Below are 13,570 nucleotides of genomic sequence, written 5' to 3'. Positions count from 1 at the left end.
TCGAAAGCAACCGCAAGGCTCTCTGCGCGTGTGCAGCACTCGAACGAACACCCGCAGTTAATTAACCAAAAACAATGCCGCGAAAAGCGAACGCAAGAGTGGCGAATGCAACATTCACGCGTTCCGTGAACGCGCGAGGCACCCCTGCGCGCAGCTCGAACAACGATGCACCGGCGCAGCGAAATCAAGTTGTCGCTCAGGCCGAAGCTTCCTTCCTTCCGGTCCCGGGAGCAGTCGTAACTCATTACGGGGCACCGTGCCGCTACGTGTTTCCAGCGGTGTATCGGACGCGCGATACCAGCGGCAGCTTAAAGTATGATAAGGTGTGGCTTAACGTTAATCTCCGGAAGAGCTGTCGGTTTTCCCGCGCCGCCAGCTCCCTGCTCGCTAAATGCGCCTTCCTCCTTGGCTAACCGTATCCACGCGTATCCACGTCTATATTCCCGGGGCATTACGTCCCGTTCGAGCCAGATGCGTCCCGACCGGTCTACTTAACCGTCGCGCGCCCTCCGTCTCCGGAGTTCCTCGACGAGGGACAGCAACCTCGAGCTACACTTCGACCCTCCCACCGCGCGGAAATCGATCGAAATTTACGAGAACGGGCTCGTAAACCCGAGAAGATCGCAGGCAGATGTATTTTCTGCTGATCTCGATGCATTTTTTCGGCTACCTCGCGTTACGGTCTCCTTCGTGATCGACTTTGGAATTCAATATTTACTGTAAGGATGTCTCGATGTTACGTGGAACTTTTAAGGGTTGACAGGGAAGTCTTCGTTTCATCTTTGGAAGCATTGAGAATGTTTTTTTTTTTTTTTTACTTTGTGTAGCAGAGGGTGGTGTGCGTGGATTCCCAGGTATTATACCCAGAGACGTCTCGTTTCCTTAGAATTGTACAGGCACCGCGGTTTACTTAACCAGTCTAAATCCTGGCTTGGTTCGCACAGCAGGCGAACGAGGGATTTCGCGTGGCGGCGCGTCGATTTATCGCGGGCGTTTCGAACCAGCGCGGCGCCTGGCGTCTCCTTAATAAATCGGTTATATTAATTCCGATTTAAGGTACTCGTTGCGCGTTCGAAACGGAACGGTAACTCCCGCGTGGGGTTGGTACGTTTAATCGAACTGGCTGCTCGAGTCGTACCGTTGGGGGGAAAAGCGTTTCGCAGCCGGAGCCCGCCGGTAAGCGTTTAATCTGCATAGATTAATTCGATCTGTAATCAAATCTGACCGCCGATGAATTGGGTCTCTTCTGGGCCGACGTCGATTTCAAATTATCAGTGTACCGTTAGAGTGGCGTAGTAGCTCGATATTATATTTGTTAGATGGCTTATCGGTTGGCTTCCCGGATTATACGCGGTGGAATAACGCGGCTCCCGCGAGCTATTCAGTTAATTAAACTTGCGAAATCGCTGTTATACCTCGCGTTAAGCAAAGGACATTGTAACCCTGCGCAAGACGCTTGCGAGAGGTGAAACGCGTCACGTTTCAGACGACCGTCCCGAAATTTCTAATTTCCGTTGTGACCACGATTGACGCCATCGTCCAAAAGATTCTCGTTCACCCGTGGAACTGATCGTGAACGAAAGAACGCGGGTGGAAGCTAGAAAAACGTGGAAGGCCTGTTTCCTACAGGCTGAAATCTCCGGTGTTCAAAGTGAAATCGAAGAAAGTCGAGGTTCTGCGACGAAACAGAGAGGACAGTCTGGGAGACCGGGGTCCAAGGGAAATGGCGGTCCAAGGGACGGTGTGTTCCGGTTTGTTCGAAGCTAGAGGCATGATGGAGGATCGTAAGGACACCGGAATCCCCCGAAATTGTCCCTATTTCCTGGATGAGGGATACGCTCGGCGGTCTCCTGGGGACGCTGCGATTGGGGGCGTTCGTGGTCACGTCGAGGACGTTACCTCGAGGTATTTTTCGCGCGGTTGACCAGAGGGTAGAATCTGATATCGAGAAAATGGCGGCGGTGGCGCGTCTCAGCCCTTGAGAGGAGGATGCGCGCGGCTTTGAAAAGGGGAGCACCAGGCGGGCGTTGATAAAAAATGAAAGAATGGCTCGCTGCCTGGAGGTGAGGTCTCGATGGCTCAAAGGGAGATCTGAAATGAGTTTCTCTCGGAACAAAGGGTTCGTTCGCGCCACCGGGGCCGGAGCAACGTTCGGTCACTGGGTCGTCGAGATGTCGCGATTTTAATCCAATATTCAAAACGTCTCGCGAAAAGCCAGCCCCTGGGAGAAAGGGTTGCTCTCCGTCGTCTTGTGCCTCCGCCACTCGTCCCGTCCGACGCTCGAAGGTGAACGAGAGGACTGTAATCGTGGTTTTCGCAGTTCGTCGCACTGGACAAATGCAATTTACTCGCATCTCGTTGTACAGGGAATCTTACAAGTGGATCGAGAGCAAATAATTTGACATCTTTATGGACTATCGACTATGGCGCGGGATTTTAGTCATTAATTTCATTGTCAAGAGATTAAGCCAAATTAAGCTGATCCAGCGTATGAATCTTCATTACGGATGCTGTAATAGCGATCCCACGCGGCTGATCAACCGTTCCATCGAAATAAATCGGCACCCGTTCGATCATCGAATTAGCCATCGAGTCTATAAAAAGGGAGGAAAACTAAGGGAGAAAAGGACGAGCAGAGGTGCGCGCGGGTTAAATACATTGATCGTCCGATTGAACGACTTCCAATAAATTGATCAGATTATAAATACAACGAGCGCGACCAGACGACACGAAACGCCGATCAGATGGACCGACTCGTCGTCATTATCGACTGTGTCGCCGTTACAAATCGGCGCAGTCAATGACGATCGTGGAAAGGCAAATTATCCGTAGCGACGAGTTTAAACGCGGACAGAAGGGACGTCTGTAAATAGGTCTATTTGCATTCTCATCAAAAAACACCGCAAACCGATCGGAGCGATTTCGACGGCCCGCCTGACAGCAGTCGAAGCGCGCGGATCGATTTCCGTCGACCACCATATAATCGATAACACCCTGCTAATGCCAGTTGTTCGACCAGGAAGCGCACTTCAAGGCGGAATATCGGTACAGATGCGCACGCTAATGAGAATAGGGATCGGAGGATTAATTGTGAGTGAGCGTGTTGACTTTCGACTTGGTACCACGGCGCTCGAGCCCGCTTGATCGCTTCGAATAATCGAAAATCGATGCGAGAATTTGTTCTTCCAAGCGATTTTTACTTAAGGTATCGTAGAATTTAGAATCGTATTTCGACGTTTTTCGATCGATCGAAAGTTCCCCTTTCAATTCGATCAACGAAGACGCGCGAATTTCGGCATACAGTAGATTCCTGCAGGATTTGCATGTTATTTCGACAGCGTCCGAGAAGATTTGGATATTCATCGGTGGTTCACGGCTCACGACTACGATCGCAATGAAAGCTTATTGGGTTCCATTGAACCCAGAACAAAGTCTGGCGAAACGTACACTCCGCTAATTCCATTGGGACGCCCATGTGATATACGACCAACGAAACCGGTACATTGCTGTTTGATTTGCGGTAACAATAGTATCGCTTTTTTGTGGCTAAAATAGATTAACCCTCTAGAAACGTGGAAATATCCCCGCAGAGAATTCTATCGATGATCCATACTTTTCACTCCCTTCAAAATATTTCAATTCAAAAAAAACAAAAAAAGGAAAACCGCAATGCGTTAGCATATTGCCGATTTTTATTAAAAACCTGCGAGCTGTATCGATGCGTGTTCCCTGTTTACTCAAAATGTAAATGTAATTCTATCTGATTACGAAATGACGATTTAATTTTACCATTTTCACGGAGCCCTCGATTAAATCATTCCATTACTTTCACGCGGCCCGGACGCATCCGGCGAAATATAATTTTACGCAACCGCAATCGAGGCCCCCGTCGTTCGCGTATCGTCGATCGTAAAGGTCTATTCGTGGCCGTTAAGCCCGTTCCGGAAATTCCATTTATCGAGGCTGCTTAATCCGTTTAATTTGCCAGCCGGATGGCAGGGCGGCTGATTCGTAAAGGAGGCCAGTTATTAAATCGAAGGGCCGCGTAAACCGTGCGGATCTCGCCGCGGAGGCGGAAGTTTATCGGGGGCGCGTAACGTCACACGCCATAAAACGGCACGACCGCGTCGCCATTGCGAGCGCTCGCGAGCGGTCCACGGGGCTCGCGCGAGGGTTAATTTTATTTAAACTTCGCTCGACTGCGCCTGTTGAACCTGTACACTCGATCGCGTTCAGTCTCTCTCTCTCTCTCTCTCGTTCCCAACAGTTCGACCATGAAAAGAAACTCGCTGCTACGCGAGGAAACTTGGCTCGAAGAATAAACTCGCCACCGATACGAGGAATTGGAAAAACTGTTGGTATCGCGGTTAAAGATTAAATAGAAATATATAGCTGCAGAGGCTGTGTGCAGCCATCAATTTTCGAAGCCCTCGATCATCGATGCAGTTATATCCTGCGCACGTGGTGGCACAACTGTTTCCATTTTGTCGACGAGGATGCAAGAAGAAGAAATAAAAGAAAAAGCGCAGGAAGTTTAACAAGCGGAATACTTGGTAACCAGAAAGCAAGGTTAAATCGGGACGAAATTTCATCGCTGCTGGAACTAACCTGCACAAGATCACCGCGGTTAAAGGAAGTCCGCGGGTGGTCCCCGGAGTAACCGGAAGGCGAGCGTTCGCGCGGTGCAGAGATACAGGAACAGTGGCACTCCTTGTTGTTTATCGCGCAAGTTTGGATCGGTTTTGCGCGGTACCCGGGGCCGACCTTGCCCGGATTGGAATTGTGCCGGTAAATTGTCCCCCGGAGTTGAATTATAACGCTCCGCCCGTTCGCGGCAATTCCATTTGCCGACTTTATTGCGTTAACCGGTAGAACGAGTACCAGACCGCCGAGGGGGCTCGACGGAAAACGCCGGGGAAGAACCCGGCAGCGACGAGGTGATAGATCAAAAGGCTTTGTCGAGCCTTGCTTCTCTCTCTCTCCTTCTCTCTCTCCTCCTCTCTTTCTCCTCTCTCGTCGCCTCTTCTGCTTCTCTGCGAGAAGAGTCGATTACCAGGACGTCTGGGTCCGTGGTCTCGTCAATGGGTTCGAGAGATCGCGCTGGCGAACCAACCCTCTCTTCCTCCGAGTGCACGAGATGGTCTCGTTCGTGGGTATGTACGAAATTCAGCGGTGTAATGGGAAAGAGGGTCGAGGGAAAAATTGGTAAAAATCAGTGGGCTCTTTCTTCGCGATGGGAGTTTTTTTTTATTTCCGTACGAGTTTCCGTTGGTAGTTTGGAGATCGATCTGCGAATTAATCGTGGAACGATTTTTTTTTTTTGGTCACGCAGAGTTTAATTCGATCAGAAGGGTTATATGTGAAGGAAGAGGGTAGGAAATGTACAAATCTCTTGTTCTTTTTTTCTATTTAACCCACTTCACCATTTCACTACAGAATCGGGGCTAAAAATCGAGGAAATAAACCGAAAGGAGGAATTATATATCGAATGAATTTTAGAGGTTGAATGTGAAACGAGAAAGGGAGAAAATTGAATGGAAAGTGAAGTTGAGAGATATGCAGAGGTGGAAGGTGGTGGGAGTAGGAGATGTATGAGGTTCTGAAATTTGTTAGAAATTTCGCGGGTAGAGATCGTTCGGAAAGTTCCGGCGAAGAATAGATTGGCGAAGGAATTTAAAAATCGAACGCGATATGAGAATAATTTGGTCGAAGATTAAACGGAACTGCAAGGTAATCGAATCAGTTTCTTGTCTGCCCATTCCATCTGCGAGCCATCGCACATTTTTTACGAGGCTCAATTAATTTCCTCTAAATTCATTATCGCTGTTATCTGGCAGCTCTGCTTTCATTGAAAGCTTGATTTAAACGAAAATACTTGCTGATAGAGAAACAAGGTAACGCAGTTCCTTTGTACGATTCCATCCAACAAAACCATGCCAACTTTTACCTCGTATTGTAAATGGTACTGAAATATCGTTAATTTCCGCAGCCATTCCAAACGCATCGTAAACCAGTACGCTCATTTGATGGCACGTTTTAACTTGTTCTCACGAATTTAATTGAATCGACGAACTTCTGTAAATTCTAGAATTAAATTTTCTCCTGGAAGCGATGAAAAATTATTCCAAAGAATATATCGAAATTTATTTAACATTTTTTATTTCCTCCAAGTAATATTCCTGTGCATAAAATAACCTCGAATGAGAATACCTTATTAAATAAAATATCCAATAGCACGTTGCACCTTCATTTACGAAAATATTACGGTGAAAGCAGGATGCACTTCATTAAACCGTGAATCAGTTTCCTCTACAAGATTCTCTCGCCATCCACTCGCCTGTAAAAGACCCATAGACACCCACTGGTTCCCAAAATTCTGTGGATACATTCAACCCGGACATCCTGTGCATGATAAACTTTTTAATAACGTGTCCACCGGCCGAAAAGTGTCTTCGACCTCGCATCGATTTCCGCCACCCCTCTCTTTTTCCCCGGCTCTTTCATCCTTTCGCGAATTAGCTCTTCGTTAAGCTGTAAGGAGGACGAACATTGTCCGCTCGCGTAAAAATATGACTCGCAGATTTAGGGAGAACGCGCGGGGATGGCAGAAATTTACTTTTAATAGGGTTCGTTAATTCGAGAGATTAGGGGCGACAGTTTCAGCTGATGGTCCCCGGTAAAAGAAAAAAAAAAAAAGAAGAAACGAGTAAAATAAATACGAGGGAGAGGAATAAAGGGAAAAAACGACGGAGGAAAAAAAAATGAAAATTCGACGCCTCGACGGTGGAAGCCAGCTTATCTGAAATCGGCCCCGATGGCCGCGTCCGTGCCTCCGCGTGGACATTTTGTTGCCACCCCGCGTCCGTTTCGTCGTTTTAATTATTCCGAATGTCCGCTCGCGCGCAACATCGAGCCGTAATCAAAAGTTTCGCCCTCCGTGCCGCGTTATCGTTCCAAGTTCCCTTAATCCGATCAGACTCTTTATCCCCTTGTTCCTCTGCCGTCCGTACCGAGTTTCCCTCTGACGTCGATATTTTCTCCTCGTTTCCGGCCTGCACATAATTTTTTTTAATCACCAGGAAACTATTTTCACCCAAATTTACTCGAATACTGTCGTTTCCACGAACTTTGGCTTCGTGCGCATCAGATTGCGTTCAAACGATCAATCGAGATGTTGTTTCGATTAGTAGCAAGCAAAATTCTGATTCGAGTTGGCAAATTGTGGTGGTCTCGCGAATATTTCACCAGAGATTGAAAGGTAAATTATCGCGCGCGTACAATTGATCCCTCGAAGAAATCTCGCTCGCTTCTGGTCGGAATAGAAAACGTTTTCTTGCCCAGCCAGTGTTCAACGGCGGAATTTCTCAGTGATTTATGTTACATTAGGTCGGTACGTCGTAAAGATCGAGTAGAAGGAGTGTATTCAACGTTTCCACGGGAGCTGGGCTGGACTCCTTGGCCCGATGTTCGTCTCGAGCCATCCAATTGAAATGCGATCGCACGAACTCGAAGTATACCGTCTGTGTTAAAGGTCTCCTCTGTTCCTAGCAGTCGCAAGACGAGCGGGCAAATGGACGTTCCTCGGAACTATTTTTCGTGACTGCAATGCCCTAACGCAAACACGGATTACGTTGATGTTCCATTAACCCAGAGAGACGTCCGTTGCTTTCCTCCTACCTCGCTCTATCTATCCATCTATCTGTCTATCTCTATCTATCCATCTCCCTATTTCTCTCTGGCTCCTGCTCGTCCGCCGCGCTGTAATCAGGCTGCTCTGAACTTGGAGTAATTAATCGTTCGACGACCGCATCGATTAAATAGCCGACATCGTCGCTATCGATCGAGCGCGAGGCCATTTGTTTCCGGCGAGAGGATCGTCCGGGGCAAATCAACACCCTCGTTTTTACGAACCCCCAACTGCTTTCCTGCTGGCGGAGCCATCGCTCGAGCGGTTGGAAGATCCAGCGGTCGGTTTGTTTAGAGAGGATCAGAGAGAACGGGGCGGGGTTTGAGATCGGAATAGCTAATGAGATCTTCGAATCGGCGGCGTGGTTCAATTAGATTCGGAACGTTCTCAGAAATTAGCGAACAAAAGAGACGTTACTGCTGGAAGAAATAATATTGATCGCGGCTAGCCCCAACTCGATTTAACTTGGATGGACAAACAAGGAACCCTTTTATCCTCGATACAAATCCGATCAACGTGATATCGATAAAGACGAGAGGGGGGGACAAAGAGAAGTACCGACCAACGAACTGAAACCATCGATCCCAAAATAATAGCTACCTTTCGACAACATCCCCTCCGACGTCGAGATAAATTCGCATCGGTCAAATTTCTGTTCGCGATCCCTCTTAGCCGCTTAGAGAAAGAAACGCAGTCCAACTATCCTTCTTAGGGGTATTCACCGCGATCCGCACGATATATCTTGGCCCTCCTTATCTCGCGAAGGAAGAAGACGTCGCAAGTATACCAATGTCTGTCTGTCTGCGTGTAAGCGTACGTAGTATACGTAGAGACAGCCAAACCGTCGGAAGTACAGAGCTACCCCGCGGAATTCCGCAGGACTTTTCATCGACGTTACAATAACTGCAATATATCCGGCCGCGCGGGGCTGTTCCTTCGCGATACCAGACGGCGACGGGTCCGCGGCTTTCTTGGATGAAAAGGAAGGTTGTACACGCCAGGGGATGGGAAGACAGGAGTTGGACGTCGAGGGTGCGAGGGGGCTGCTCCCGTCGACGATGGCGCAACAATGGCGGAATATAAATCTAAATCCAGGCCGTCATCCTCCTAGCAACCCCCTCGCGCTGGCTATCCCTCGCGCCTCGATCTTCGCTTCTTTCAATCCCTTCTATTTCTTGTTTCCTCTTCTTATTCATCTCGCCTGCCTATTCCGCTCATCCCTTTACCGCTGTCAGCTACAGCGACCGCCGCCTTCTGTTTCTTGTATACTTATGTTGACGTTCATTTTTCTCGCTGCGACCCCCTCAGATGCAACTTTCGCGATCCGATAAATCCCTTCCGTCGTTTAACTCCTGTTAAGGCTCACTCGAAGTCTTCTTCGCGTCTGGGTTATCTGTTTTGCGATTCGCGCGAAAGGTTCGTTCTCAGTGCTTTATTCTTCCTTGACGCTTTAAGGGCTAGACTTTGTACGACTAGTAACGATGCACTCTGCTTGTACGCTAGGATGACAGTTACGGTAACATTTTACTTTCGATGCAAAGTGCGTCGAGTTTGTCCGAGATTGTTGGGAAATTAGTTATTATTCCGACGAAACGGACGTCCGTCAAGTACAGAATATAAAAACAATTAGTCGCTGGGCCGTTTTTGTCGTTGCGACATTATGAATGGCTGTTCGCAGACTCGTTATACGAGTTCGTAGCCCTCCAAGGGGTTAATTGTGTTCCTCCTATTGTTCTTATCTTTTTTCTTTATTTTTTTTTTTCTTTTTCGAAAGCCGTTTTCACGACTCTTCCGTCTGTCTTTCATTCATTGTTCCGGTTTTTTCCTTTGTACGCACAGCTCACCTTGAATATCTCCACCTTTCATCAACCACCCCGTCCGGCCCGCCTCGCGTTTCTCGCTTTGCGTCCACGCGTACGTCCCTCCCCCTTCTCCCCCATTCATCACCAGCTTCTTTCATTTCCTCGCCGCCTTTCACTTTCTCCGGAGAATAAATATCCCTTTGCCCCGTGACGCGGCGCGCGCCCGCCCGTCCCTTATCAGTATTTACGAGCAGACGTACGCGTGCACACCCCCGCGTCGTTTTCACAGCCGCCGCCACGCAACCCTCCGCGGTGCTCTACGTTCCTTTTACCATCGAACAATTTCTTCCTTGAACAGGACGCAATTCTAATTAACGTTTCGCCTTCTTTTCCGCAGGAATCGGCTGGAGAGCAACACGGAACACTGGAACGCTCTTCTATTGTCGCTTCGCGAGCTGATCGAGTGGGTGATCAGAAAAGACACCGAGCTCACCGGTTTGGGGCCTGTCTGCGGGGACGTAGCCGCCTTACAGAAACAAGAGGTGAGATACGAAGAACCGATCCACGCGCAATTAGCCTTAGAGAATGAACGTTTCCATCGGAAGCGACGCGCGGAATCGATTCCCTGAATCGGTTAAAACATTATCGTGGTCGTCACCTTGGGATTCAACCCCTGGGACCACAGCGCGCTAGCTTGTCCAGGGCGAATGGGCTCGTGTACCTTGAAGCGTGCCCCGTAACCTACTGGAATGGACTGGATTACACGAAAATGACGCAATTAGGACTCGCGCTGTGTGGGAGCGCGCGAATACCGGGCATGCAGGGGCACGCGTCACCCGGAGGGATCGCTGGATCCAAGCGCGCAACCCCCAACGGCCCAGTTTCCACGCACAAAGACGGACTAGCTCGGACTAATCCAGATTAGAACGTGCATGTTGCCGAGCTGCGAGTGTACAGGGATGATAAGGTGCATGTACCTACCGCGCGATCCCGATCAGAGAACGCTCATCGACAGACGACACCTGCGCCCCCGGGTACTTATCGCGAGCCGGCCCCTAATCGAGCGGATATTAATCGGGGACAAGAGCATCGGCCCACTCCTGGCCCCGAGCCGCCTAGCGTTTTCAATCGACGGTTACACTCGGGCTTAACGAGGTCGACCGATTACGCGGACGAATAAATAAGCTCGAGCCGAGACAGGGTATCGATTCGCCGCGACACCCTGCGGGACGGCGGGAATTGCTAATTACCGTGGACGATAAAGTAAGTCAGACGGCGGGATCATTCCGGGAGGACAGTGCCTGAGCGTGGGACCGAGTCGAGGGAAGTCAGAGCTGATTGATGAGCATCTGTTTTGAGATTGATGCCCAGTGGGACGCTCAGTGTTGGATGGGGGTTGTTGACTTTGGATTTCCGCTGTCGATACGAGATGCGAGAATCATTGTCTCGAGTGGTTTCCGATGGTGATTAGTGGATATGGTGGGTGTAGCGTCGCGCATTGAGATTGTAAAAAAGCATGTAATTTTGATGTGATAGTATAGAATGTTGTTTTTCGCGTTGAATCGAGGACGAACATTTTCGCGTGTCATCGAAATACGATGGGGTGGAGATTCAGAAAATTCCATGCATGCGAAAGCGAGGATAACTATGGGGTTATACGAACGATTTCGAAGCGCAATGTATTCCTGCTCGATATCGGATAGTTTAGCCTGTACACAGGGATGATAACGCGGGGGTGAGAGAAAAGATCGCGGTACAGGTGGTATCGACAATAGACGAGCGTGCAACGATGTTGCATTCGCGATGCATGAAATATTCAACAGAATCACCGCTACGATATCGTCTATCTTCGTTTCAAAAGGTTTTAACAATTTCTGCTTCGAAATTGAAAATTTCTACGTTCGAGTCGTCGGGTTTTAGATCGGCAATGTTTTAAACTAGCAACGCGTATATCGCGATTTCTACAGAGCTGTAAATATCGTTGCCTGATGCGAACTATTCGCCAGTTCTTCCGCTGGAATCGTATTTGCAAACTGCACAAAGACGCGCAGCTGCAACGCGCGCGCGAACCGCAACGCTCGAAACAGTGGGACGTTGTGCGAGCAGTTGTCGCGTCGCAAAACAAGGAAATCTCATTGTGCGCAACGTTCGGATATAATTGTTTACCAGGACGATCGAAGTTCTTGTCCTCGTTCGTAGGTGTCGTTTCAAGATCCAATTAGACCTCTCTGATTACCGTTCGTTGGGTCCGAATGGGCGTTCAAGGGTGAGCCAGAAAGTGGATCAGGTGGTCGTCGTTGGATCGTTGAGTTTTGTACTATTCGAGTATCTCACGCGCGGGCATGTATACGGGACGCATAATTTTAAGTTCCGAACTAACGCAGGGACGAGAAAACCCAAGGGGGACGCGAATGCAACGGACTAATGACCGTGCCAGGAGTAAATCCAGCAGAACTCTCCGCGGCTGGATAGTAGTTTAACAATATAGTGGGCAACGTAATGCTGGAATTCCCGCGGAATGGCTCCGCGAATGGGGTTCTAATTCGCACGCAAATAATTGCGCATAAACGAGCGATGCGACGCAATAATTTATGCAAATTATGAGGCGTCACCTGCCGCGACTACCCGGTGTAAGACTTTGTGGCACCGCGAATATCTTGTTCTCACTTTGCACCTCCATGTTGCACCCCCCTGCGCCTCGTTTGAAACGCGAATAGGAAACGTAGCTCGATCTACAGAACGCCTATCAAAGTATTTGCTTTGTAGATTACGATAAATTTCGTACTTCACGATTTATTCACTGCTTCATAGCGCAATCTGATTATCGAAGTACTTATTTCGAGCCACGTGTGCACTCTATGCCTTGTACAGCGCAACCCTGCACAGCTGCACCCTGTACGGACAGACAACTACGCAGCCTGTACAGTGCAGCCCATACGATCCACCCTGCGCTGTTGCACTCTCTTCATCGCACCCTGCGCTACGCACGCTACAAAATGCCAGGCTGTACCCGGCAAAATACGTCCTATATAATGCACCATCAGAATTCATCACGTCGTATCCATTAACCGCAGCGCATAATGCTCTATACATTATGCACCGTGCGCTAACCAGCTCTAAATACTTCATACGCTGCAATTCATTGTCGAGAATCAGCAGGAACGACAACTAAATAGAGTCGATGCGTAAAAGGAAAAATCGTTCGACCACGGTGTCAGAATTCATTTGGAGTTTCACGAGCTCGTTCGACTTAACCGATGGTCGTCGAACCCGACGAGACTATCGCGCGGACCAGGTCTCCACGGTTGGTTTTATCGCGCGAAGTCGAAACGGCTCGCGCGAGCGTTGCATACGTAAAACGCGGTTTCGTCGTAAACGGCTCGTCGCCGCTCGACGCGACGATATTCGGCTGCAAATCGCGCGCGGCTTAACGCGAAATCGATCGAACGCGCACGCACTCGACCAGCACGCGGGGCAAAAAGGAACAGCCGCGACGAGGCACGGCCAGGAAACGGCGATTATCGTGCCTGCGAATTGATTTCAACGAGCGTTTCGATCGTGCACGCGACAATGGAGGCGCGCTGCACGCCTCGCCGTCCCGGCGAATTAGGCTTCCTTCGATTACCGATACTCACAGAATTATCGCCATTAATTAGACCGCGCTTCAGCGATTTTTTCCTCGTCCAGATCCATTTCAGACGTCCTCGTGAAATGGTATTTATTTCTATCGCAAACTTGTGTAAATTGCATTCTCTTGGAATCAGTCTGCAATCTTCATGAGTGGAATCTGTTAATAATTCCGAGACGTGGTCCAATATTTAGTAAAATAGCACGAGAACGACAGCAAGCTATATCTGTGCGTCACGATCATCGCTCAGGGCGCTGGAAACAAGTTTAAGTGGCAATAACGTTGGCCCATTTCCTACCGCTATCCGCGGGATCTCCGCCAGAGATCGAGGCGCATAAATTGGTCACCGCAGAAACGAACCGAACGTCCACGGTTTTTTAACGATACAGCGGATAACGCGAGCTCTAACGACGAGGATCCTCCGCGTTGAGCAGCCACGCGCCCCTCTCTGTA

The 13,570-nt window shown here is 49.1% G+C and overlaps 1 protein-coding gene across 6 annotated transcripts in view; it reads left to right on the top strand.

The window, feature by feature from the left end:
* Positions 1 to 13,570, top strand: part of LOC143423471 (dystrophin, isoforms A/C/F/G/H) — a 361,743-nt gene that overhangs the window by 288,849 nt on the left and 59,324 nt on the right. For all 6 annotated transcript variants that reach the window (XM_076894837.1, XM_076894838.1, XM_076894836.1 and 3 more), the window contains one exon: positions 9,887 to 10,031. In XM_076894837.1, the coding sequence (XP_076750952.1) occupies positions 9,887 to 10,031 (145 nt within the window). The remainder of the gene's footprint in view (positions 1 to 9,886; positions 10,032 to 13,570) is intronic.

The sequence above is a fragment of the Xylocopa sonorina genome, chromosome 5, assembly GCF_050948175.1.
Source record: "Xylocopa sonorina isolate GNS202 chromosome 5, iyXylSono1_principal, whole genome shotgun sequence".
Lineage (NCBI taxonomy): Eukaryota > Metazoa > Arthropoda > Insecta > Hymenoptera > Apidae > Xylocopa > Xylocopa sonorina.
This window is presented reverse-complemented; position numbering and strand designations above follow the sequence as displayed.